This window comes from Bombus impatiens, unplaced genomic scaffold (genome assembly GCF_000188095.3).
Source record: "Bombus impatiens unplaced genomic scaffold, BIMP_2.2 scf_0010, whole genome shotgun sequence".
Lineage (NCBI taxonomy): Eukaryota > Metazoa > Arthropoda > Insecta > Hymenoptera > Apidae > Bombus > Bombus impatiens.
Genome location: NT_176429.1, coordinates 394,042 through 421,810, shown reverse-complemented (window position 1 = coordinate 421,810; position 27,769 = coordinate 394,042). Strand labels below are relative to the sequence as shown.

Genomic DNA, 27,769 nt, shown 5'->3' with positions numbered 1-27,769 from the left:
ACAGGAACAATCGCGACGAGCCGTGCATGGGTCTTATCTGACACGCGAAGAAGAATAGAAGTCGAGGCGACTGGGTCCCAAATGGAAAATCGTGTCAATGCCTGGTGTTCGACGTCGCCACGCTGATTTCGTATACGCTTAGATACTCTGCAAGTATAGACTCTTTACTGATTCTTGGAAAATTATCTTCTCTATTAAGATAATAGTTCTTTAATGTTATCCAGCAATATTTATCCAGCTATAGGATTATTTGATTGATTTAAGGAACGTGTTAATTATCAGAGGCATCGATGCGTTTAATTTAGAATTTCTTGCACATTACGAGACGACTAAGAGTGTTATGAAGATACTGGTTCATCAAAGCGAAGAACGCATTGTTAGTTGAACATCTTTTTCATGTTTATGCAAGTATTCGTATTTATTAGAATTTACGAATTCTTTTGGAAAGAATTTATGAATCAATGAATTCTTTTCATTGAAACGAACCCTTAACGCTTCGAGTGTGTCTCTCAAGCACCACCGATGTGCGGCGCTCAAAAAATTCCACACATTACTTAATTATATTTAACACCTTACCGACCGATAGCCGATTAATCGGTTTCTTGTCGCCGGCGGTTACCGACCGATAGACGATTAATCGGTTCCTTGTCGCCGGCGGTTACCGACCGATAGCCGATTAATCGGTTTCTTGTCGCCGGCGGTTACCGACCGATAGCCGATTAATCGGTTTTTTATCGTCGACAATCTTTCTCATTATTTAAGCAGTAATTTGTTATTTAATACTAAGGTATCTTGCTCAGTTGCTTTGTAAGCTTCCACAGTTTTATACCAATTGGAAAAACTTACCTACCGTTCGTGATGAACGAAAAGAATGGTATTGGAGAGTCTAAACCGAAACAGAGCCGGCGTCAGGGAGAATTTGCGCCTCAGCTGCCGGTCGGACGTGCGTATGCCGTTGAACCGTTAACGGTCGGTAAAGTGTTAAAATATAAATATTTTAATGAAGATTATATTATTCCTGAGATGAATAAAGATCGTTTTGAATGACTTTAATATTATTATTTACACGTCGTTGTAGCATTCCAAATGTGACAATTAAAAACTTGCAAGTCCTAGTATGCTGAGAATAAATTGAAGTTGCCGATTGATATTCACAATTAAAATTTAAGGGTTAATCGCTATATAAACAGTTTATCGCCGTACAAAGAGTCGTCCAAACTGCTTCTTTTATAATTTAAACGATAATTTTCCCTCTGACAACTTCCACTTTTTTAACGAGATCGTTAAGATCTCCTATCAGACGTTGGACAGAGATCGCTTAATTGCATCTACCAAAAGTAATAACTTTCGAATTACTTTTGGAGACCGTGTCAAGACGAACGAAAGATCACTCGAGAAAGAGCTGGAGCTGAAGCTGGAACTCGAGACTAGACTAGACTAAACTAGAGGAAGGGGCCAAAGAGGCGAAAGCAGCGAGGTCAAGATCCTCTTGGAATTGTATCAAGATGGAATCGAGGTTTCCTCGTGATAAAGCCTGTATGGAAGCAGGGTCAAGCCTTTCATATCGCTGGCTTTATGCTCAGCGGAACGAGATCAAGAATAGATAAAAACTCGTGAAAAAATTGAGTATCGGGTCAAGATGGAGTAACGACTCGAACGGTGATAAGAATCGCAATGAGGAAAACGGTGAATCGAGACCAGGTCGAGCGTCTCTTTTAACGCAGGATCGATTGGTCCCCGGTGTACTCTCCGCCGGAGAAAGTTTCATGAACCGTTGAATCTAATTAATTTACCTCGCTTTGAGTATGGCGAAACTTGAGACGAGAAGATGGCAATTTCTTTCTGCGTCGACATTTTTCTTTTCCTCGATATTGTTCGGTATTATTAAGTGGTTTACGTATCAAATTAATTTCTTCGCCAGATATTCCCTCTTAGTGGCTGTTTCTTTAAACCGAGATCCAATACAAGCAACGTTTTCTCTTCGTCATATAGATCGAAAGATAATGGAAGCAATATGCTGTTCGGTATTTTATTTTCCATTTGTTTCAATTAGAAAATCAACTATCGTTGCATCGTATCCCGTTGTATTCGTTTATTCGATCGAGGCTTATGGCTGTTACAAACTATTTGTGTATGTTACACGCTTGATACATTCTCTTTTTATCCTAGTTTATTGCTCACAGCTAAATTTCAATTCGCTATCTATCCAAGTATATCTATATTACAATTCGCTATATGGAACTACCTCAAAAGTGAATTGTAATTATTTAAATCGACGGACGATATAACTATCTACAATAATCAAATATTTACGAAAATATCGATATTTTCATCTTAAATACGCCCATTGATTGATCTTAAATACCTGTACACCAAATTAAAGAAGAAGGCTAAAATGAACAATGATCCATAGATCTGCTGCAAGAAACACAGAAAGGCGATAAACAAAGATAACAACCCTTGTTTCGATCGTCGAAGAACGACGAAGAATCGTAGAATCGTCGATCCTTCGACGACATCCAAGAGAACTACCCCGATGGATGTTTCATATTGAAAAGGACAAGTCCCGTGCTCGGTCACTTTCCAGTGATTTCTCCAGTAGCTAGCGGTATTTTTTCCACCTCTGTTTTTCGTTGAATAATGGAAAAGTGCGGGGGCTTGGCGCGGAACTTGTAATCAGCGGGGGTGGAACGGCAGCGAACGAGCCGTGCCATTGTGGCGGCATTGTTTTCCCACTGACTCATTGTTTTCTAGCTTTGTTAATCGTCCCCCGGCTACCCCCGCGGCCGCGGGCGAATAGCACAGGACCGAAAAACAATACGGCTCGCAATTACTTCTCCATAGACGAGACACCGCCACCCCCGACGTGTTGAAACGCGGATCGTGATTGCACGAAACGGCACAACAACGCAGAGTGGAGAGGGATCCGAGTTGAAATTATCGCGACTGGCGGTGATGGATACAACTGTCGAGTATATGATTGAGAATGGAATGAGCGCTAAAGTTTCAGAAAAAAGCAAAGAATCGATATTTGAAAGTATTTCGCTCTTTTTTTTTGTGGGATCTCTGAGGCTAGTTTTATTTTGAGATAGAAGATCGTAACGATATGAAGATTGAAAATTCTTTGGAAATTAATTTGACAACTGGTAACTAGATCTTAGATGTGGATCGATTTGATCTGCGAAAGAAACAATAGGAATTTTGCCAGCGAGTTATAAAATATTTTTGAAAATCCATCGTTGGAAGAATTTCTTCAATTTCGTCTCAATTTTATTCGTGGTAACGCACCTTCTTTAGAACATTAAGAATCTTTTCTTCGACTGAAACTAGGAAGAGCTGGAGACGCGGGGAATTCGAGAACCGTATAGGAATTAAAAATACCCGAACCAAGAAATCAAACCTGCAGCTTCACCCAGATTCCATTTCCCCCGAAAACAGGGAAGAAAAGGAAAGAGGAAGAAAGGAGAAGAAAAGAAACGAAAAGGAAGGGAAAAGCACGGATTCTAAGATTAAAACAAACCGTGCCTCTGTGGGGGAGTTTTTTGTTCAACCGAAAAAGGAAAGAAAATGAGCAGAGATGGAAACGGGTCGAGCATAAAGAAGCTCTTCCTGTCTTTCTTATCCGCTTTGTCCTCTCTTGCTCTTCCAAACGCGTCAGTCGCGAGAAGTCGACGTTCTATCGACGCGGACGTAGATTTCCGGCTGGAAATGTCGCGGAATTATGCAAGGTGTTTTGTCTGTCGCGGCACTACGCGGTGTCTCGCCTCGGTTTCCTTTTTCTCTCGAGCAAAAGCAGTTATTCTTTCCCCGAGACACGAGGATTTGGCTGCTTGCAGGAAATTTATGGAGCGTAATAGGAATGAGGAAACCGCTGGATAATAATAAGTGTCTCTCGCCTTTTGTGTTCTTCCTTTTTGTCTCAACTGTATTTCCGTGGAAAGAAAGGTTTAAGTATGATAGAAAGAGAGGAAATGGAGCGACAAGAAGAGTATCGTTATTTTCGAGCAGGATTGCAATTTTCTTTTAACCCTTAAAATCTAAAAACCAACGAGGATGTACTTATCGTATTTTTGTCTCGTGAGATAGTTATTTATAACTTTTCATTCGCGATGATTCTAAGTAACGTAAGAATGTCATTAATTCGAGATGATAATATGATAAGCAAATGTGCATCCAGTACGCGCGTTAAGAACGAGTACCTGACTATTAGATTATCTTCGTAGGTTTTCTTCTGTGACAGACTTTACGACTCAAGGAATTTGTATTATCGAAGATTCAACAACTTTCAGCGATTTAATTTTCTGTTATTTCTGTCACTAAACGTGTTTGAGTTTGAAGAACCCGTGTTTGTTAAAGTCCAAGGTTTCCCGTGATTAAATATACGTCTCTCTGGAAATAGAATGTAAGCGGATTATTTGCGAGAAAATAAGTTTCCTAGGTTACGGTCAGTTTCTTCTGCGTACCATTATTTTCACAATTTCTAACTTTTCATCGTTACGTTTGCTATTTCCTTCCGCTATATCAATTTGTCGACAAAAGAATAGATAATATTTGCAAAATTATAAACGCAAGAAATATATTTTTAAAAATAACGCGTAATATACAAATCGTAAAAAAACAGTACCTTTTGACCACTAAAAAACTTCTTCGAATAAATAATAAATACTCGACGTTCTTATAATTCGTAGATCAGCGAAATCCTGAAATTTCACCTAAATCGTTGAATAATTTGTATAATTCCGATCTCCTCTTGATGTTTCCAGAACTTCGTAGTCCGCCAGTCAAGTCAGAGCGACACGATGGCCCTGTCCGTGCGGCTGCCACCAGGAAAGGGACCGTACATCGAGCACTACCTGATCCAAGCCAACAAGGGGAAGCTGAGCTTGGAGACCAGCGAGAACAGGTTCGACAACATCCCCTCGCTGATCGCCCACTATTCTCAGTGTTGGTGAGTGGCCTCTCTTCGTGTTCGCCTTCTACTCGACCGGATACCATCTACTACTCTACTACCTGCGCTATCACAACTTCCTTTTCTCGCCATTTATTTACCACGATCTCCTTCTCGTCTACTATGAAAATTCTACTTGATCGAATCTTCCCATCTCTGTAAAGACTTTTCCTCTTTCGAGGTTGCGAGGCAGCATGTTTTTATAGTTGTTTCATTGTCATTGAAAAATGATATTGAAATTTTATACGATTATAGATAAGAACCGATTATAGAGAGATAAGAGAGTATAGATAAATGATAGGAATATTATATATACTCTGTTGGTCAAAAGTATCACGGCACTCGGTTGAATTAGCTCGTACTTCAGTCGTTGAAGGATTCTAACAAATTTTAATTTATTTAGTCTTTTACGTTGTAAGGTATATAGGATGTAACAAAATAAGTATAGACAAATGATAGGAATATTATATATACGCTGTTGGTCAAAAGTATCACGGCACTCGATTGAATTAGCTCGTACTTTACTCGTTGAAGGATTCTAACAAATTTTAATTTATTTAATCTTTTACGTTGTAAGCTATATAGGATGTAAGTGAAGTAACAAATTGAGTATAGATAAATGATATAAATATTATATATACGCTGTTGATCAAAAGTATCACAGCACTCGGTTGAATTAGCTCGTACTTTACTCTTTGCAAATTTTAGTTTATTCAGTCTTTTACGTTGTAAGGTATGTAGGATGTAAGTGAAGTAACAAATCGATGATAAAGTAACTAGAAAAGGCCGGAGAACACTGCGTGACAAAGTACGTGAAACTACAAAGAGAATATGCGTGAGAAGATATCATAAAAGGCAAATTATCGAACGTTAGATACGATAGTTGCTGCTAAACGGAGTAAAAGTGAAATTTCCAACGTGCATGTTCCAGCAGATAATGGAAAGCAAGGAAGTTCAATGTAACGTTTTCTTCGCCTACTTTATTTCCTCTCGTCTAATTACCTGCGACCGATAGTTTAACTTTTCTCAGAAACTTCGTTCTCTTCTCGGTGAAACTATACAGCGCCGTACATAAATGAATGAAAAATTAGATTAGAATTGTACATTCGTCCCTGCGATACATTGATCGCGCCACCTTTACCTTGAACTCATGGAAAAGCAACAATATGGATGAAAATAGGTTTGCTTGTATTATTCGTAATTCACCAGGTTCTTCTAACATACAAATAATATTAAGACATATATATATATATATATATATGTCAAGTTATCATTGGGATTAGGGGCGTTTAACGAATCTTCATTTGGATTAGCTATTGTTATTATACAATATAGATAATAGTTAATGGTACAAATATGATTATCACAGAATTTGACAATTAACCGTGGCGATTAGATACTCGAAATGTTAATGACAATAATCTTAGGTTCAATAACGAATACACAGTCAACGGGATAGCAAATGCGTTTTCTTCCAAAGTCCAAGTCGACCTGAACTTGTTTGTTCACAATTCAAGTGTAGCTCAACTTATCCACAGTACAAGTGGAACTATACTCCAACTACTATACAACTACTCCATACCTCTGTTAGGTAAAAACGTCCATCCCGTGACCGTGGCTACGTTTAGCGACCAGATGTGTCACTTCGAGCCCAAGCCACGAGTCTCGGGCATACATAAACGGATTAAATCATAAACAACTACTTCTAAGCTTTATTATTTAAGTACAACTATGATAAAAATTCTTAGACTAAAGTATTGCGGATTTTCCCAAAAATTCCAAAAGAAAGCTCCTGATGTTCTTTCATCTCCGACATATATATTCTTCGCATCACAAAGTTTCAAACGAAATAATAGTATCCCAGAGGTTTTAGTATCTTCCTGACGATCTTGTATTTTTCGGATTTGCTTCGGTTCTCCCTAATAAATAAGTTTATTTATGGTCGTTTAATCGTCTCTTTGATCGGATCTCCTGATGATTCTGCACAGGATGTGTGCACGTAAAGACCATCCACAAACGATAGCGACCAAAATGGGATCACAAGACCGAGTCCACGTTCCACCGAAACAGAATCCAAAAGAAAGATCGTAACGATGATTAGCCAGCAAATGTAGTCGGTGGCGATCGGTAGCGTTGCATAATTTATCGAATTCCTCGAGTATGCGAGTGCAGGCAGACTCGATACGCGAGGTGAAAGTCGCAGCCGGATCGTGTTCAGAGATAATTTAGGCGGCTAATGGGAGCTCTGGAAAGCCAGGTTCGCACTGTTAGCGTCGTAAGCCCCGGTTTTCGTGATAATCAACGCGCCGTTTTTCCTTTTAACGATCCCGATTAATGATTCATGAGCGTTCCAGCTGTTTACCTCCTATCGTTCCGCCGATCCGATCCGATAACACGGTAATCGTACCGAGCTGCCCATTTTTGCTTGCTTCTACATTTTTCCCCTGTTTCTTGTTTCGTTTCAAGTCTGGCGCGATGATTAGAGGGTGGCAGCGACGTTTTGTAAACGAACCGCGCGTATAATAACTGTCATTAGATCGTTGATTGTTCAATTTGCGTTTACTAGGTCGGTCAGACTGGTTAATTGCTAGATTATGGTCGCTTGTGGTAGCCACTCGAATCTTGAATGCGAGCACAGTCGTGGTGAAATTATATGTACACCTGCACGTGTGATGGATTCAGTGCATTTAATGGTCCAATCGGTAGATACGTGTTTGATCCTGTGATATACCGCTTTGAGATTTCTGGATTTGCAAATTCAGATTGGTCAATTTTCAAACGTAGCAATTGTCCAAGTTAACCTTCTCCGACTGTTTCGACCACTCGCGAGGAAGCACGTCAACGGAAGTCGTAAATTCCCGTTACGATTAGACGGTCGACGACACGAAATGATCGATCCCCTATTTCGGTTAGGATAATAGAGGTGGTTGAATTAAACATGACACTGATATAACAAGTTACACATTACAGTTTATTCCAACAACTTTGTAAAGAAGATAGTTACGCTGGTGCGTATGTATAAGTTAAGTAGGTGACTGATCTAAGGGTGGAAACCCGGTCAAGAGATGTTGACTGTTCCAAAGATGGAAAATCAGTGAAGTTCAGTGACGATGCTATGGCAGAGGAAAGCTAGTGATGGGTGTGTCTAGCGCACGAGACCATCGGACTTATTGATGACAATTTTGGCTAGGAAAGTGAGGGCAATAGGCATTGCTTCTGATTGGATAATAAGAAGGTTGGCGGACTAGGAAGGGTCTTAGCCATCCCCGAGAAAATACTTTAACTATGAAAATGCCAAGATTTATGGTGAGTCCTTAAGACTGTTGAAGACTATACAATAAGGGTGTGCAGACATCTGGCTGCCACCTTGCACGCGGCGTGGAGCCTGATTTGTGTAGAGTCATCGGACGTAACAGGTTCGATCAGGTTTGATCCTGCGATATACCGTTTTCAGATTTCTAGATTTGCAAATTCAGATTGATCAATTTTCAAACGTAGCACTTGTCAAAGTTAACTTTCTCTGACAATAGTCCATTCCAAGAGTGTAAGAACCTACGTGAATGACCCGTGAATGTTTTTATTGCACATAATCTTTATTCGAAAATACAATATATCTGTAGTATTTATTTTGTTAACGATACATACGAACACACACACACACACACACATATATATATTTTTTTAAATGTACCGGTATACCTATTTATTCGGTATTTCAAAATATATATTTCAATTAAAATCATTCAGTCAAAACCAACTTCAATCTACTAAATTATGCAATAAAAAAGAATGAAAGGGATTGGCAATTATTAGGGTTAATTGATGCGCACTTCCAAGTACCTCCCGTTATATCAAAATCTTTTCCTCGACTCCACCGTGTTGTACGATTAACGAATCATTTATATTACCGTCTCGATTAGCTTCGAACGAGCCTCTCGACCGCTAATTCGCTCTGATTTATCTGTTTCCCTTGGTCGGAGCAGTGACGAATTGCCGGTCCAATTGACACTGCCAAGGGCGATGCGCGAGGCCAAGAATAGGCAGCAGCTCTCCTCCCTGGCGCTTCTGGGTCAGGAATTCTGGAGATACCCGATGGCGAATCCGAAACCACCGGAGAGCAGCAGCAGCAACACGTCTAGCTTAAGCAGTTTCCGGGGTGGTAAGTCGGAGTAGAAAGTTTCATTGGCTTCTTTTTACTTCATTTTTATGTCTCAACTTAACTGGATCTTTTAATTTGCTTATGGGAGGAAATTATAATTGTATGTAGTTTTTCGTTCTGCTAAGAGAAATAAGAATTAATAGCTTCTTTTTTATCGAGTGCCTTTTTTCTTACACCGGAATGAGTATTTGGTATTGTTTATTTCAGGTAACAATAATTTGAATAACAACAATAACAATATTCATACGCCGACGACGGAGAGTATCGTGTTGAATTTGGCGCCAATCTCGTCGCATGATACCCGTGAGTGACTGAATATACAATCGAATTACCAAATTAGAAGTTTGCTTTAATAACAACCTTTCGTTTACGTCAGCATACTAATATACGAAAACAATGACAATATTAACACACAACAATAAAGACAAATTTCACGACTTCACCAAATCGAACGCCAAACCAAGAAACCTACCCACCTACAATCCTCATCCAGCCATAACTTTCCTTCTGCCTCTTACTCAATGAACCTTCGGGGACCAGAATCTCCAGAGAACAAAAATAAAAACTATTCACGCACCAAAAATAATCCCGCATCGCCTTATTTTCGTATGCAGGAAGCTCGTCGCCTACAGGCGCCTTGACGACAACCACATTCGCGTCGTCGTTGCCTCGACAGCCTCGTCCAACGCCACCAAACACCTTGAATTTGACAACCTTCAACGAGCCTTTGGACCTAAAGAAAGAGAAGATCTCACCAGGGGACAAACTGTCTCAGAAATTAATCTCTCCTAATCTGGTGCAGAGCGTTCGTTGCCCTTCACCCGTGGTTCACAACGTGGAAAGTAACGTGCTGAGTCCTGTCCAGGACACCAAAGTCAGCTTCGAGTCGAAAACCATGGCAGAGACTTCGAAATCGACGATGGTCGAACTGTCCAGGACCAGATTCTCCTCTGTCAGCACTTCCATGATGAATTTCCATCAAAACGTGTCGACGTTCAATAATCTGTCCTGCACCACGTCCCCTGTACTACCTGAGATAAGAAATATCATAGCGGAGAATCATTCTGTGGGACAGAACGTGAAAACGCCACCTCCGCCGCCTCCGAGATGGGCGAAACCAGCGATTGGCCCGAATCAGAATAATTTCAGCGTTACTACCACCGTGACGTTCAATGTCAATCACTCGAACGATGTCGGTAGCTCTCAGGTAATTATTTGAGAATAGTTTGGAAGATTAGAGATTGGAAGTTTGGTATTAGGGTTGACGATGATGATGGATCCGATGAGATCGCGGCTTAGAAGACGGGATGATTTAATATCTGTGATTAAATTAGGAAATTGTTATTCGTCAATTGTGTTATAGAATGTTTGGCGATTTATCTTAACACTTAGCCAACCGCGCGCGCAGAACGAGCTATACGCTTCTCATCGCACTGGACAAGCCAATCTATACGCTGTCCACTGTGCATTTTTCCAAGCAACGAGGACTAATATTCACTACTTGAAAAACAAAGAAGTCTAAAAATTATTTAACTGGTCAATTATATTTTGCGGTAATGATTTTGTTATTCACATATTATTTATGCAAAATATTAAATTAAAAGTATACAAAAATATAGGTAAAATTCAAAACATTAAAGATGACTAAAGATAAATAGCGTGAAATTAAACATTCATAATGCATTTTAATATTTTTTTACAGCGTGGTATCGTTCGATTATAACTTTATTTAGTCATAACTGACAGTGTAACCTTTTAATTAATTTTAACACCATTAAATTGGTGTATTTTATTACATACTGTACTTCATAGAAGCAGAAAAAGTGTCGCAATTGATTGGGAACAATTCCAGGTAAACAATAACTGATAATAACAACGACAAAGAAGGAAAACGCGTTGTTAAAGTCAAACAGAGAGATCTCCCGGTTCGGTCACGCAACGATGTGCTTCACAGAGGGGAGATCTCCCCGTTCGGTTGGCTAAGTGTTAAATATGTGTTTTATTTTCCTTACCTACGGTGCAATCAATTTCTCTATTAACTCTGTATTCTTTATTCGCTGTTAATTCACAAAATTCTAGAAATATTGCTGCTCCATCGATTCTCTACACTCTGTTCAAAATCCACTGATTTCCAATCGAACGATAATAAAATTAAATCACTGACTCTTTGTCTTTCTCTTTCAGAACACCCCATCGGACCCCAACACTTCTCTATTGAGCCCACAGAGCGCCACGTCGAACAAATCTCTGACCTCAAACTTCTCCGTGAAGTCACCCTTGTCTCCGACGACGCCGATACTCTCCCCAATGTCAAAACTAGTCCCAAACACAGGCGTCAAGACGCCCAACGTTCTTTCACCAACTACGCCATCCAGTACGAGCAAATCGAAACGAAGACGAGACCGAGAAGCTCGAAAGAACTCGCAACACTACCAAGAATCTGACATTTTGGAGTCGTACTATCGAAGTTCACCTGGAGATAAGATTTCGGACTACGAGGATATTTGGAATACTACCGATCAGTCGAACCATTCCACGTGGTCTCCCAACGACAAACTGGCCAGGAATGATGGACCAGCGAACCCTCAGGACCGACTGAGGAACTCGAACGATCGACTGATGGTCCCAGACAGAGTTGCAAATGCAAATTCCGAGAGAAATTTCAACGAACGACTACCAACGAGCGAGCAGTTGATAGTGAGGAACGACAGGATGATCGTGAGAAACGACAAGTCGATTGGTAATGAGAAATTGAGTTACAAGGAGATGACCAGTCCCGAGTTTAGCAGCTTTAAGCCTGCTCAGGAGGTGAAGCCTGTGGAGCAGAGCAATGGATCGCCGGAAGAAACAGGAATGGGCAGGAGACCTGATCTGTTATCTCGAGTCTGTGAGTATTTAGTGCAGAATCGGGTTTATTTGGCAGAATTTATATATCGTAGTATTATATAATATTTGTACATTACAATAATTGGTAGGTGAAACAAATTTCTGTTTGAATTCATCGAATTTAAGAATGTAAAAGTGCATAAAAATCTGTAGTTTCGAAATTGGATATATCAATAAATAAGAAGCAAATTATTCAGCGACCTTCGCTTATCCACTGCCACTAATTCAAAATTATCGTATACCAAGCAGGTAGCGCGAATTCCTTGAACAGTCCCAGCACAGTGACACCTCCCAGGAACAAATTAGGCTTAATGCTGGCCAAATCAGAGAGCAACAGCCCCCTGACACCAGAGTCGAAGCAGGGTAGTCCGTTTTACGCGGAGCCAGCGGACGCTATCGCGCAGAGCGCGGCGATAATACCAAGAAGACGACCTAGGAACAACCCAGCAACGAATAAATATCGACACAGCGAACCAGGGTGGCTACAAACCCCAGTAGGTGCAAATTCTAATCAGCTGCATCCGATCGACTGGGAGGAATCGGAAGAAACGGAAGATAAGACGCCTCTGATCTCGTCTTCCGTGGATAATCTGGCCAAGAGACTCGGCACCAAAGAGACGAAAAAGATTCCACGTGCCAAGCCAGTACAACCACCAAAGATCAGGACCAAGGTGTTCAACGACACTTCCTGGGCCGTGGACTCCAGCTGGGAATTTATTGGTGTGATACGATTTCTTATTCGTTATATATTTCGTTATTTATGATTTTGTGAAAAGCGACGATCTCTGTAGTTGAAGACCTATCGTTAAATTATCGCTTCGTTGATCTTTTAAATAATTTTGAGGTGAACGAGGAAAAAGATCGTATCGAAAGACACGAGCGAAGAATCTAACACCTTGTTGAAGTCGTAGTGCACACATACACGATTTCTTTTCGAATCAGCAAACCCGACATCGTGTCGTTACATCAAACACATCGATAATACATCGTAATATAGCAACCAACAAGCAACTTGAAACGAAAGATACGATCGAATCTCTTGTCCAATCTTTACATAACATCAGCAAATCATGTCGCGATGAATCTAACGATTCGCATAATCTAATCTCTATTTGAGAAAGTTTAAACAAGCTTCCGATAAATCAGCACGTTCTCTTCTGTTATATAAGAATTGTATTCTGTTCGAATAGTCAACCAAATGCACGCATGTAGATGCGCAAGCTGTGCGCGAAATTCATTGAAAAATCGATTTTCTTCCTTTGTAAACGATGAATATAGAGGATAGGTCGATAGGGGCAACGATAACGACATTTGATAATATTTGTTCAGGCAACGAAGGGGACGACTGCGATCCGGACTACGACTGTGACGCGGATTACGAGGGCGACAACGTGGCCAGAAAGTTTCCGGACGAGGAGTGTGACAGGGACGTTGTTGGGAACACTTTGACCGTTCAGAGTATCATCCTCCAACGGTAAGTTCCCAGCTGACATCATTCACAATTTGCCACTATTTCTTATTATTTACAGTCATCAATGGTGTCTATAACGAATCAAACAAAGCTGTTTAAATTTGGACGAGGGAAACATATTTCTTACATCTAAGGGACTGCTGCTATAAGGAGATAAAAGTCCATTTTCCAACAATTTGCGTCGATCAATAAAAGCCAATTAAAAGTCTAGCCAATTCGAATCACTTTACGAGTGTTAAAGAAAAAATATTAATTACTAGACTGCGAATGTTTATTCGATTTTATATTTTTATGAACACAATGAAAGAAATGGAATTTACTTTAATAGAAATCTACTAAACATCATACTGAGTGGTCTACGCTTTAAATATTACACGTATCTTTGCATATTGTACGCACTCTGTAGATTTTTGGAATCTTAAATTTCCCAAAAACGCAGAAACACTCGCAGTCTATTAATTAACAGTTTTAGCAATAAACTTACACGTATCTTTCCATCTTCAAATTTTAGTTAGAGTATTTTTAATAATTTTAAAAGAAATTCACTTCTAACGAAGCCGAGCAATTTTTGGGAAAAGAACTGCAGAAAAATTACCGAATGTTACTGTACTATAAAAATACCTGGAAACGATCAATGACGCGACTGTAAATTGTTTAAAATAATTATCAGTGATTTTTACGTGTGTCCAATAGGTACCCAGAGCTGTTGAAACCGCCAGACACGTCGGAGTCGCTTTACAGCGACAGGAACTCCTCGTACGACAACGTCGAGAAGAGGAACGAAAGAGAGGAGGCTGGAGACACCAGGAAGGACCAAACTTATGACTCTTCCGAGTGGGAGACGCCATTGGAGACGGACGAAAGCGACGTGGAGAGGATGAAGAGGAACAAGAGCTTCAAAGAACGACTGGACCCTCTTCTCTGTAAGTGTACGAGCTTATATTCTCTTTCTTGCTCTAGAAGACAATAGCGAACATTTAAAAACAGATGGAAAAATAAAAGAACTAAAGATAGAGATTTTGAAAATACACCACCGTGAAATTCCGAAGATTATTTTATTCTTTTTTTATAGCATATATAACATATCTTTCAATCTTATTTGTTCGATACAAACTTGATACTCTTCAATCGTCCATAGTACTATTAGTATGTATTAAAGAGTGTTTATTTCGCATAAACAAAGTATGCTAGCCGAACTGGAGCACGCATGTAGAACGTAGAACTGGAACATACGTATAAAACATATTTATACGGCGATTTATCGACAACTGTCAGTATCGGATGACTCATAGTCAAAGATCCATCGAAGTGCATTGCCAATGCATGGCGCAAGTGTATCGGAAATCGCATCCAGAAGGTCACGAGTCGTGGATGACACAGTCGTGACCGATCGATAGCTGAAGACCGAGAGGAAGGCAATAGCGAGATGTGTCATAGGAGAAGCGTACCATTGTGTCGACTATCGCGAATAAAAGGAGCTTCCGAATGGATTATGACGTTGCAACGACAACCGATTCTAAAGAGAAAAAGAACCGCTTTAACAAGAGATTGTCGGAGTAAACGCGGTCACGTTACACGCGCTCTGATTTCGTCGATCGTTCTATCCAACGCTAGATGGATAATGCGTGTGATGTTATATGCTGATGATTGCGCTGGTTTCTCGTCTGGAGGTGGAGATAAGAGGATAAGAGGTTGATGATCGTTTCGAGATGATCTTTGTCTGCGACGCATGTCGTTTGTCGAACAGGAAACGCTGATGTCGATGTTTATCGATGGGTTTTAAAAGGACTCGATATCTGGCTATGAACAAAATAGAAGATTCAAACGTTTGCAGAATGAGAGTAAAAAGGATAGGAGGGTAAACAGTTACAGTAAATTCGAAAGTTTGCGAATATACGAATTGACACGTTAGAAATGAGAGAATTAGAAAATTTTTATTTCGATAGAAATGTGGAAATATTGCGATATTAGAGGTTTAAAATAGGAAATTGAGGAATCGAAAAATTAGAAGGTCGTAGAAAATTGGAAGAGTAAAAAGTTTGTCCCTTTAAAAACTTGGTAGCTCGAATATGTTTGATAGTTTATAAAATGTATATAAATATATTTGGAGAAAAAAATAGGGAAGTTCAGAGATCAAATAGCTGACACGTTACAAAAGTCAGAATACTCGATAATCGAAAAAATATATAAATTAGTAAATTAGGATATTAGACCAAAGAATTTTAAAGCAAGAAACTAAGCAGATTAAATATGCATAAGCATGAATATTCATGAACACTCTTGCATAATTAATAGATTAAAACTGGAATTAATTGATCTATACAGACAAACTGTAAGCTTTCGTCATCCAACTCTGTATGAATAACAATAACGAACGAATAAAACGTAACTTTTCCGTTGTTAGGGTTTCGGTCTTGACGCGCAATTTTCCTGCGACTACGAGCAAACTTCCAAAATTTTCCATCGATCCTCAAACACTTCCTTCCCATGGAAACGTCACGATGCCGGCTCCTTTCAAACGGTAGTTTACGATGCACAATAGAAGTGCGATAAAGAGGCTCAAACTCAGGTAGAATCTATAACTCGCAAAGTGCACGTTGCACCCTTAATTTACTAATCATTAATTATTAATTCCAGTCGATGCTTTTACGTACTGTCTCTTTATTATTTTATTCTATCAATGGACAAGCAACGTAAATGGAAAATCTCAATAATTACAGAAAGCAAAGAAAGAACACTACCGATGCATGTCCTCCTCAAGTTGAAAAACATGTAATTCTCTTACGTTTCTTCTTGGATTTTATGTTGTACATTTGTAATTATTGTCTTGATACAAGGACGATCCGAAGGTGTTAAAAATTGTTGAGCTTCCTTTTACAAGGGAGAACGAAATAAAAAAAAAATTCACGAAGAGAAAGATACCGAAGATCGACGAATTTCCTTTTCATCGAAAGCAGAGTCGAGGATTATTGTTCTCTCGTTCAGTGAAAATTTCTTTTCTCGTAATTTTACGATTTTATCGACGATGCTTGCAATTTATAATTAAATTACGAATATTGTAATGGATAGAAAGATCGTAAATATTTTACAATAATATACTTGCAATGCTATAATTATAGAACAATAATATTTATTTAATTGTAATGATAAGATATTTACTTTATTAGCAAAAATGATTCATGATTTTTGACTAAATTCCAATCCTCTCGGACACTGTTCGAAATGCAAAATTTCTTCCTCAGTAAATTAGAAGTAAAAAAATGTAGAAATAAAATTCATAAAATAAAAGGAAGAGTATGAAATAAGCTTCGTCCTTTATTTACTGTTCACAGTTTTGTGACAAGAGAAATCGCTAGTGGCACACGCAACAAACGCATCAGTTAAAATAGAAACGTTTTATCTTCGGTGTCAACGTAACACACATGGCGGAAATCATTTTATTATCCCGCGATACATGCGTTCATCGCGATACGATTATCACCGTCTTGGGCGCGTCTGTCTTTGTAAAAATTCGTTACCGTTGTCACGTTGGAGACACGAGAAATCACGAAACCGATAGATCGCCGGTGATCTCTTCGCGTCGCAGTTCGAACGTTTCACGAATAAAGTGAAGAAATTGAACTTCGTATATGATAATGAAATTTTTATTATATAAATCGAACAGAATGACGGTTACAAAGTGTTACAACGGAATAAGGTTTCGAGCGCTAATTTAGGAGGATTTTTATATCGAGGTTTTGGAGTGATTATCGTCGGATGTATATCAGAGGCGACTATTCCGTTTCTGTCTGATTATTATTTCGATAACTGTGGCATGCAGAATGTTTCGTTTACCTGATTACTGTTTCTAAAGGCCCAATGGCCTTGTTGAGCATGTGACACCGTGCTACGTTTCAATCTCGTCCACGTTACCCCATTTCTTCGCGAAATTATCTCGCCTAGATGTGGATCATCGAAATTGTGAAGTCACTGTGTCAAGCGCTTGCGAAAGAAACGTAGAAATCCAGCGCGTAATTAACTATAATTAGATTAAAACGAGTCTCCATAAAGAACGACAGAAGAAACTATCATCGCAAAGTAAGAATCGTTTTTTCTATAACAAAAAAAAAAAAAAAAAGAGAGAGATTATTTTACTATCCCATAATAAAGACCGTCTAAACAAAATTATCTCCATCGGGCACCAAAGCGCGTTAATATTTAATTAGCAATATCAAAATAAGAAAAACAATAGATAAAACACGAGCATCCTTCGTGCTTTACTACACACAACAGAGAGAACGAAGCATGTATTTTATATAAAATCAACAAGTAGCTTCTGCTATCGATGCTGAGATATAAAAAAGACGGTTGGAAAAAGAAGAGAAAAAGACGGAAATAAAAACGCAACACGACAAGACGTGGTCGATCTATTATAAAATCATAATAAAGATAAATGGAGTTGGCAGATGCAGTAGCAATTTGTAATACGGTACAGTTGAATCGTGACAGATACCTCGATTCTGCTGATCGTTAGTCGTGCACGTGAACAGCCGGTGAATACAGAAACTCACGTTGCAAACGATGCATCGAAAACGTAATCTGTCGTATGGAAAACGCGTTCGTTTCACTCGGCGCGGCTAGCATCGGTCGTTAATTATCTTCGTCTACTCCCCGAGTACTCTTTTGTTCCTGTTTTCTTTTGTAAGAGAGTATCGACGTTCTCGTTGTCTGGCCCCTCCGAGAATTAATTCGTACGGGGCCATGGAAATTTTCACGTTCGATTTATTTTACGGTGCGTTTGAAATTTTCGAGCAACGATTTGAACGAACAACGAATAAAGCCGATAAAATATATAAAGTATAAAAAAAGAAAAAACAATAAGAACAGAGATTTCGAATAAGAGAAAATTTCTAACGTATATTTTTCGAATCCTCGAATTTCCTACGCCTCGACATTGTCTTAATTTATATTTTTCAAATGCGTATTCTCTAATTGTCGTAATAATTTTGAATTGCAAAATTTCGAATGAAAATTGTATTAATTCTCGATAGATCTCGAATTTCTAAATCTAAGACGACCTAAATTATAAACAAATTAATAAAACATAACAATTAAAACAGGTATAGTAATTGATCGTAATAGAAATTAAATCCTGTCCTGCTATTCGCACGAATCTAATACCTAATTTTATTGCTATATCGCTTCATTGCTTTAACAATAGCCCGGGTTTTTACCCAAACCCGCGATTATATCCGTCAGGTATACGGAACAAGCTATGCGAAGAATTTGAAAGATATCGTTTGTACGAAATGTAAAATGCTGTTCAACGACGTTCGTCTTTTAGAAATTCGAAGTAAATTTAATCTTGCGAAGTTTCTCCAAAGTGTCGATATTACGACATATCTTTTCATCTTCGGGGGTTTATGACGAACAACGGTACCTAACTACAAGGCGAACGATAATGGCTGGATTTGCCAACAAATTGGAATAGTTTACGAGGTGTCAGTGGTTGGAACAGCAAACTCGCATGTTGCGCATCGTTGCTCGTAATCGTCCCTTAAGTTTAAATGCCGCGTTATCCGAGGGGTTGTTTCATAGCCGGCTATAAAATAAAATCGCTGGGAATAATTTGAACGATCGTTTCGTCGTTTCCAGAATATTCGATAGATTCGTGGAATCTGCTAAATATTCGATACGCAAAGATACGCGAAAGTATCGAATATCGAAAACACAGTAGCCGATATAACGTTTAATAGGCGAAACGAATCTCCGTGTCTGGGTCCTACTTTTTCGATCATTTTCATAAAAATATAAAATCGCAAAAACGTGCGCAGGTGCAGTCGTCGATGTATCATTTCTCGTAGAATTCTTCGAAAAATTTGTTACGTTCTACAAGCTTTCCTTTTTCTTTAACTGTTTACCTCTGCAACGAAACGATATTTATCTACGAAGAAAAGATTTTGTTCGTAACAATATGGAAACATTGATCACGGTGTAACAGTGGCCGATCCATTTCCAGCACTTAACGTAATACGACGTAGTAACAAACAAGTCGCTAGAACTTGCTTGTTTTCGTGAGTAGGTAACAGGCTGCGAATCGTCTGACAGTGTTTGAACAATCAGGTTTTGAACTGTAACTCGTTGTCCGATAGAACACAGTTATCAGCGATGATTCTTGACAAATTATTTCCGATATTTTATACTCTATTTTCTTCCTTTTTCGAATGGCCAGGTAACAAGGGTTGTTTCTCCACTGGTTTTAAAGACTGTAAAAAATATTTCTACGAAGAATTATAACGAAATTTTTGTATCGCTCGTTCACGGTGAATGAATATTTATGCAAAAACATGTTTTAATGAATATTTATGCAAAAACATATTTTAATGAATATTTAAACAAAAACATATTTCCCATAAATGCATAAACAACCGAAGTCTAATTGTAATCACAAAAAAGAACGTAACAAAGGCTTCGCCTAATGGATAATTTGGAGCTTTCTAATAAACTCATTAAAACTTTCCGGTAGTTAAGCTTACGCTCGAAGGACAATGAAAACAATGAATGTATGTCTTCGTCTATGAATGTATGGGTCTGTAAACCTTTTTAATTTCTTCGAGTATTAGCTCTCTTTTAAAGGGTAGAATAGGGCCGGATTTGTCAGTAACGATAGTAATCGCCAAAATTCAGCAACCTATGTCTTCCGTTTGCAAGCTGATTACTTGCCCCCCTACCAATACAAAGCAGCCCGGAGGTTACCTTTTCGCGATAGCGCTGTCCATAGTTCAGTGTTCGCCGATTCAGCGTTGGTGAAGCCTCGTGGAGGATCGAATTGGATCCAGCCCAGAGCTCGATGACTTCGATCACTGAGGATCATCGTGAGCTTTGTTGACGATTCGAGCTGAGTTTCGATCGGTGTATACAGCGTTCGTCAAAGTTTCTTCGCGTTATTTCACAGTTTGTTCGTTCAAAATTTTCCGCGGAATAGTGACGATCGATCGAAAAAGTTCCGAAAAGTTTGACAGAATAGTGTTCAAAATCTTTGATCGAGTTCGAGCTTCGTTGCACGTACGAAGATTTTCGATTTTTGAAAAGAATTTCTGTCTCGTGAAGAGGATTCTCGTGACCATCGTTCTTCCATTCTGCTGCGAAAGAATCGTACGAAATTTCCGTCGATCGTTCTCCAACGATAAACAACAACAAAGAGTCCTCGTGGAAGAAGCTTTTGCAAAGGAGGGTGCATATATCTGGCCTTAAGATTCCAGGGTCGACGAGATAACCGGCCGACGAATCTCGAAGACGTCTAAACGTGCTGCCCTGTGTCGTCGTCGTCATCGATAATTTTCAATGGAGTTGCGAAGTTGATAAGCCAATTGCCTCGAACAGAAGTCCTTCGATCGCAGAACATTTCCGCAAATTAATCGATCTTCGCCTCAGATAGCGGCGAGTACAATTGGCGGAAAGAAGAAATACGAATAGGAAGTAGACTCGTTGCAGGGATCTATCGATCGAGCTATCGTGTAACACTGTAGAAAGATCGTGAATAGTCGAACTATCTGAATCTTGCGAAGAAGAAAACTGTGGAAAATCGAGCTTGTCAGCGTATTTGATTTGATTGGAGTTTGCGAGCCAAGATTCCTGGGTTGAGGATATAAAACAACGATATTATAGCGAACCATGGAACGGTGCAAACTAAAATTTTGGAAAATTTGGCAAATTAAGAAGAAGATGGCCAGTCGTACCACGGCAAAGGTGCATACGGAAAAGGGCGAGCAAGTTATAAAGAAGAAGAATGTCTTTCTGAGAATCTCCAAATGGTTCCGGTGCATTTGCAAGAGATTGCGAAATGGTATCGCAATATGTAAAAGTAAGGGGCGATTTCAAATTTCAAGTTTTTAAATTTAGAAACGTCCGAATATTCGAAATGTTGAATTTTCGAAATTTCAACAAACACACGCGTTCTCTTCTGAACCTTTAAATATTTGAACACCTTATTGGAAGAGCTCTATATCGGAAAACACGAAGGAAATTTTGTTTGCGTAGCTTAAGGAGCTTTTTTTCCAACAAATTATCGCATGGATGTTAACCGATAGTGAGAGATGATCAATTTACTATCTTTATAAGCATGTGTATAGTGTACGGATAAAGTCTGTTTGTAATGTCTTTAACATACTTCACTTAGTTCAAAATCCCACGTATCATTAGTGGCGCCCCTTTGATAAGACAACGCTTTGCGATACCGTGCCTATTTGCTAAGATATCTGATTAAAAAAAAAATTAAATAGCAGTAGTGATCAAATAACAGTATGGAACTAGGAGTACGAGTATTTGCATCCCTCTATCGACGTTCATTCTTCATTCGGTATCTATTATTTAAATCGCTATTTCAACGTTTATTCCTCTTTATCGATGCTTTGGTCAATGTTTATATCGACGATCTTTCGTTTCTTGCTATCAGAACGAATAAACTGGAAGCCACGCGCAATAAAATGATCATCCCCGTTTTAAAATCAATAAAAAATATCGAATAATTTGGAGAAATCGTTCACGCTAAGACCATTTATTCTAATCGATGCCTACCCCCGTATTTGATAAAAAATTTAATAAACTAATAACAAGCTTGAATTTGACGATCCAACGATAAACATCCCCTTCGAATAAAAGCCTGCAATTAACAGAACCAAGAACCTAATCGAATTTTTCTTTGCCCCACAGCTCCTCCGAGGTTGCAAGCCCTCAGGAATCGTGACAACGGAGGCACAGGCTCCAGCATAAGATCGTACGCCTTGCAGCTGGCCGCTGACAAAACTACCACCTTCTCTCAGAATATCGATAATTTCATCCAATGCACGAAAGAAGGGAAAGAAGCCAGTCCGCACGTGGTTATGAGAAACATGAGACAGTTCATGTCTGGAATGAAAAACTATTTGGTGAAACACGGCGAAAAGGAGTTCGAGAAAGAAGTGGAGAAGGAAAGATTGAAGCTGAAGGCGAATGAATTTTTGAATCTGGACGCGATTTTGGAGGGCGTGATGATGAACCTGGTGGTCAGACCGCTCAGGGAACACGTTTACAGACTGTTTGTGGATCATTACGCGACCACCGGTTCGTTGCAAACCCTCGCCGAGAGCATTCAACACGCCCAAGGGAAACACATTCAGGATCTCGGCGTTCGAGTTAGTAACCGTTTGTCGAAATGATCATTGTCTGCCGAATGGGAGTTGTTCTAATATGGAGTTTATTCTTGTAGTCTCTCCTGTGAGGGTAGTTTACCAGTAGGGGTAGTTTGGAGAGGCTATTATTACCTTGTATGATCGTAGTTGTTGTAGTTTAGTAGGAGATTAAATATTTTAGTTCCTTTTGCATTTCCCTCGATTAGGGGAGCTTTTTTCTCCCTCCCTTGAGAAAGAGAATAAAGTGAAAATCGAGATTAGTAACTTTATTTATTTCGATTTATTTCCTGATTCAAAGAGAGCAGAAGAAATAGGCTTTGATTATAGTGCTGTTTGGCAGATTTTTAAAATAGCGAATCTTCGTCTAACTGTAATTATTTATACGCGATACAGATTTTCTAGCATATCTAGTTTCGTCTATTAGAGATTAGAGTAATCAGAATCTAGAAATACGTAGCTAGAAGGCCTCAAATTCTTAAAGTAGATTACAGTTTATATCATCGAAGCGATTAAGCTTAAAATAAAAATCGATAAATATTAATAATAGTTTTGTTTACAGCCAAAGATCATACCCCCATCGGAGCCCAATTTGGAACGAATCCTCAAGTGCATCGATCGTCTTCAGAAGGCGGATTCACCTTTGGATAAACTGGAAAACCTTCTCGCAGCTTTTTCGGCAATTTTCAACTCTGTAAGTCGCGTTACGAGCCCCTTCTCGTTTTTAAATAAATATGTGATTTCTTGTTCGATGCGAAATTTAAATGTTTATCGTAATATTCATAAATGTGTATCGTATTCGGAGCAAATTTTAAAGGCTTATTGCGATTGGCTTTTCAGGTAAAACACGCAAATTCTGGTAGACATTTGGCGCTGGGTGCCGACGACCTCCTTCCTCTTCTAGTTTGGGTGTTGGTTCGTGGCAGAGTTGTGGACGCTGAAGTGGAGGCTGAGTACATGTGGGGCTTGCTTCATCCCTCTCTTCTCACTGGCGAAGGGGGATATTATCTGACGACCTTGTCCAGCGCAGTTCACGTTTTGAAGACGTTCAAGTCCAGCCAGGGAACGATGTCCACTTTAAATGTAAGTGACTTGGCTGATGCTGGCCTCTGAAGCATTATATTTATCAAATTTCTATGGTATTTTTAGTGTAATGTTAGTATACAACTTTAAGAAGTGTTAATCTTCTTTAGATTTCAATGAAGATATATCGATATACTGTGTTATTATTTATAATTCGAATATTAATATTCTGTTATACTATTAGTATATATTAAATTAATACATTAATAAAAATATCTGTATATGTTGAACAATTGCTATTTGAATGTTTCAGGGCTGTGGAACACCAGACTGTTCATCCGTACTACGAATCTTAGTGCCAGATGAACTGCATGGATCCCTGAACACCAGAACGTTGCCTGTGCGACCGAATATGAACACGAGAGAGATCTGTCGCATTCTTGCACATAAAATTAGATGCACCAACCCCCAGGACTATGGACTGTTCAAACTGGTTCAAGGGGAAGGTAGTTTTACCAAATTTGTACAATTTCTATTGTCATCGTTAGAAATTTCAATTTTATTAACACATTCGTCTGTTATTGTGTTCCTTCCTATCGTTAGACGGATTATTTGCTTATTAATTTTTAGAATATAAAAATTTGTACAAACTTTGCTAAAAAAAAATTTGTCTACAAACATTTAATTAAGGATACTACATATATGATTTATAACGTGTTAATGAAAAATACACACAAAATAAATTATTAAGCAGGTAATTTACATACTTAAGAAATTAGCTAAATAGCTGAAGAACGATTAAAAAGCAATTACAGAATTGCAACATCGAACAATTAAAAAACAGTTATAATTAAACTACCATTTACTAACCTGTGCTATCACGGTGATATAAATTAAAGAGATATTACATAGATTTTTTTTTATTTTCTCTTACAGAAACCTTACTCGGTGACCACGAGTGTCCGCAAGAACTCTCTCACTGCCTTTTCGCTTACAAGCGGATCGACGCGAAGATAGCCTGGCCGAAGACCAGTTCTTAAGCCTCGCGAGCAGCAAACCTCGTAGAGTTAACGATGTCGATTTCGTGGTGGCGAAACTAACAAGTCTGAAACACCTGTCTCTACTCTTACTGTTAGTTTCGTTGCTAGCACCATGTTTTCCTTTTGATCGTCTCATTGTTCACACATTTTACATGTAAGTCCGTAACGAATTTTTCAATTTGCAGCACAAAAAACCTCTTCGGTAATCTAACTCTTAGAATATACTTGAACACTGCCAGGTATAAACAGCTTTCGAACGATCGACGTAAAAACGAAAAAAAAGTCCACTGAAAGCGACCAAAGTTTAATTTAAGGAAAACGATTACTAAACCTTGTACTTTTATTCGTAAATCGTGTTAATCTAGATCTATACTCCCACATATCCGGTATTTAAAATCAGTACAATCGTCATCATTCTATTGGTCGCTTTTTGATATATAGAATTCTTGCCCATATTTTTTGTAATTAGTAATTAATGTAAAGAAAAAGAAGGACTTGTCTTAGCTGCGCGATGGTCCAAAGAAATTGTATTATTTGTCTGAATCATTTAGCTGCCGAGGGTGATGATTATAGTAGTGCAATCTAGTAGTGCAATGCGTAGCTGGGTACGATCTCGAAGTAAGAATTTCATATAACGCAGCTAAAGAGTCTGAAAAAGCAGAGTATGATCTTACGATCGGGCGATTAGCATTCAATCGGATTTAATTTGATTTACAAGCAGGTGCTAGAGCGTCGGATCGGCTAAATGGAGGGTCGATTCAGTTCGTTCGTTGGCACTGAACCCGAGATTTCGAACAAATTTCCGCCGAACGACCGTTTCTTATTTATGAACACATGAATAGTACGAGATAAAGGATCGTGTATTACTCAGTATTCGATATTTTGCAAAATTCATCGATAACGAAGCTACTGACTAAGTCTCATTGATGAAATAGATTTCGAATCGAGGAAGTCGATGGAAAATTCTTCGCTTTTCGCTGCAAGAAACCAAGGTTTTGAATCTTTCGTGATTGTCCTTCGATCTCGAAACCTACTTCACGAGAGAACACTAAGTTTTTTACGGGATGAAATCACTGAAAAGAGAGCAACCAAATGTCTCTGTAACATTTCTTTCGAAATAACTTTACCGCAGATTACTTACTTACTTAATTCTCTTATTAAAAACATTTTTAGCATATCGATTGATTTTTTAAAAATATTTTTCTACGATTAATCGATGAGATTGATGCTGCCATCTTACTCTTTATATCAGTCACTCATTTTTATATTTTTAACGTTATTATTTTTTGTTGACATCTTGTTACAAAAAATCAATTTTTACCATATACGAATTATTTATATGCGAAGGGAGATCAGAGATATGTTGGATTGCCTCTGTTAGGGGTGATTCAAGCCTATAGTATAACCGATTAAAAATCATAGGGGGATTACCCCTTTTAATACAAATTGAATACTAGACTTATATATATATAGAACACGAAAGGCTAGTTTAGACTCTATTTTAAGTACTTTCTCGTCGAGACGTTGGCGGATTATACAAGCAATCTGTACTTTTAGGCGGACGTCGCATATTTATTGGGAAGTTGTACACAATATTTTACTATCATTCGTCGGATTTTTCCTTTTTTTTTCGCGTGTGCGTGCGCGAGTGTCGCTTCTTCTTTTCTCCGAATCTGCCAGGCTGATTTGCTCACCTAATATTATTATAAAAGGCTGTGGAACTAATTAATCTCTTACTCTCTCCCTCTCTCTCTCTCTCTCTCTCCAGAAATGAGCAATTGAATACAGAGCAGAGTTCGATCATGTTTGTGTTTTTGGGGGATTTGTATGGGGGTTGAGATATGAGGGTTGGAGCGTAAATCGTGGAGCGAATATTTTGCTACTGAAACTCTCGTACAAATCAGCCTTGCAATTGTTATTAGGTATTGTCTTATATAAGAAAACGAACAAAAAAAAAAAAGGAAAAAAGAAAAAAGTGAAAAGTAACACGATGTGTAGCCCTCGATAAATACGTGTAATAATATACGATAATAATTATTAGCAATTTATAAATGTACATTTCTCCTTTATATGTCGTATCTAATTTATTATGAAGCGAATTTTTAATACCTGTAATGTCGTAATTAATAATATCCCTCTGCATTAAACGTGCTTTCGATCCTCCACCACCACCCCCCCCCAGCCCTCTTCGAATCTAATTGATTACGATTAACCGTAATGTTAATGCTTCTAATATGCTAGTCAAGCCGATACAAATCAGAAGTTTGTAAAAGAGTACCGTTTTTTCTCTCCTCTCTATGGCCCTTTTATAGGTGTAACTTTTCACGTGATAGTTTCTACTTGTTGACAAAAAAAAAAAAAAAAGAGATAAGGTAATATCATTTATTATCAATTATTCTCACCTTTATTACGATTACTGATTATGATTACTATTGTAACGTGTAACAGTATGCTCAATAAAAACTTTTCTATAATTCGAACAGTGGATGAAACAGTGCTAATGTGGTATACAAATAATTGTGTAATAAAATTTCGTATGCAGAGCGAAACTAATGCTTCGTCATCTAATTATTTTCTTTTCTCTTTGTTTTTACACTACCTTGCGAGTGTAACGATTGTATAACGAAAGAGTAACGAAACAGACTTGTACCAGGAAAAGATGATTACAGGGTTAACAATAGCCCCGACACGATGCAACGTATGTGTGTCATATTTTCGACGAGGAACGAGGAACTGGAGATTACAGGAAAGCCATTTAATAAATCGATTTTCATTCGTGTTTCTTTTTTCTTTTTTTTTTTTTTTTTTTTTTTTTTTTTTTGGTATTTTAAGAGCGCGCATTTGTGCCGTCTGGCAATCAAGATGACGGACGAAATATTATCGGTGAACAGACTGTCGGTATTTATAGCTACTGTTGTAATGTTATAAATAACCGATCAATCTTATCAACTTGTGATATTGCTACAACGTGTGACGTGGCGATGTTACCTACGCGTGATCTAGGCCTGGATTTCTACTAATATCAATGAAGCAGGTATCATTAGATCAATAAAATAGAGGATGAAGAATTTCATAGTAAAATTTTAATAGAAACTC

At 38.5% G+C, this 27,769-nt stretch overlaps 1 protein-coding gene across 12 annotated transcripts in view; it reads left to right on the top strand.

The window, feature by feature from the left end:
• The window catches only part of LOC100746477 (protein sprint), a 162,305-nt gene extending 135,152 nt beyond the window's left edge, over positions 1 to 27,153 (top strand). For 10 of the 12 annotated variants that reach the window (XM_024366775.2, XM_012384037.3, XM_024367069.2 and 7 more), the window contains 13 exons: positions 4,764 to 4,948; positions 8,932 to 9,107; positions 9,315 to 9,410; positions 9,722 to 10,314; positions 11,292 to 11,994; positions 12,240 to 12,713; positions 13,323 to 13,467; positions 14,158 to 14,387; positions 22,156 to 22,616; positions 23,173 to 23,304; positions 23,451 to 23,693; positions 23,947 to 24,139; positions 24,570 to 27,153. In XM_024366775.2, coding sequence (XP_024222543.1) covers positions 4,764 to 4,948; positions 8,932 to 9,107; positions 9,315 to 9,410; positions 9,722 to 10,314; positions 11,292 to 11,994; positions 12,240 to 12,713; positions 13,323 to 13,467; positions 14,158 to 14,387; positions 22,156 to 22,616; positions 23,173 to 23,304; positions 23,451 to 23,693; positions 23,947 to 24,139; positions 24,570 to 24,673 — 3,735 coding nt within the window. In that variant the 3' untranslated portion in view covers positions 24,674 to 27,153. The remainder of the gene's footprint in view (positions 1 to 4,763; positions 4,949 to 8,931; positions 9,108 to 9,314; positions 9,411 to 9,721; positions 10,315 to 11,291; positions 11,995 to 12,239; positions 12,714 to 13,322; positions 13,468 to 14,157; positions 14,388 to 22,155; positions 22,617 to 23,172; positions 23,305 to 23,450; positions 23,694 to 23,946; positions 24,140 to 24,569) is intronic. The other 2 variants (XM_033320750.1, XM_012384321.3) reach the window with 1 other exon arrangement.
• Positions 27,154 to 27,769: the final 616 nt, after the last annotated feature.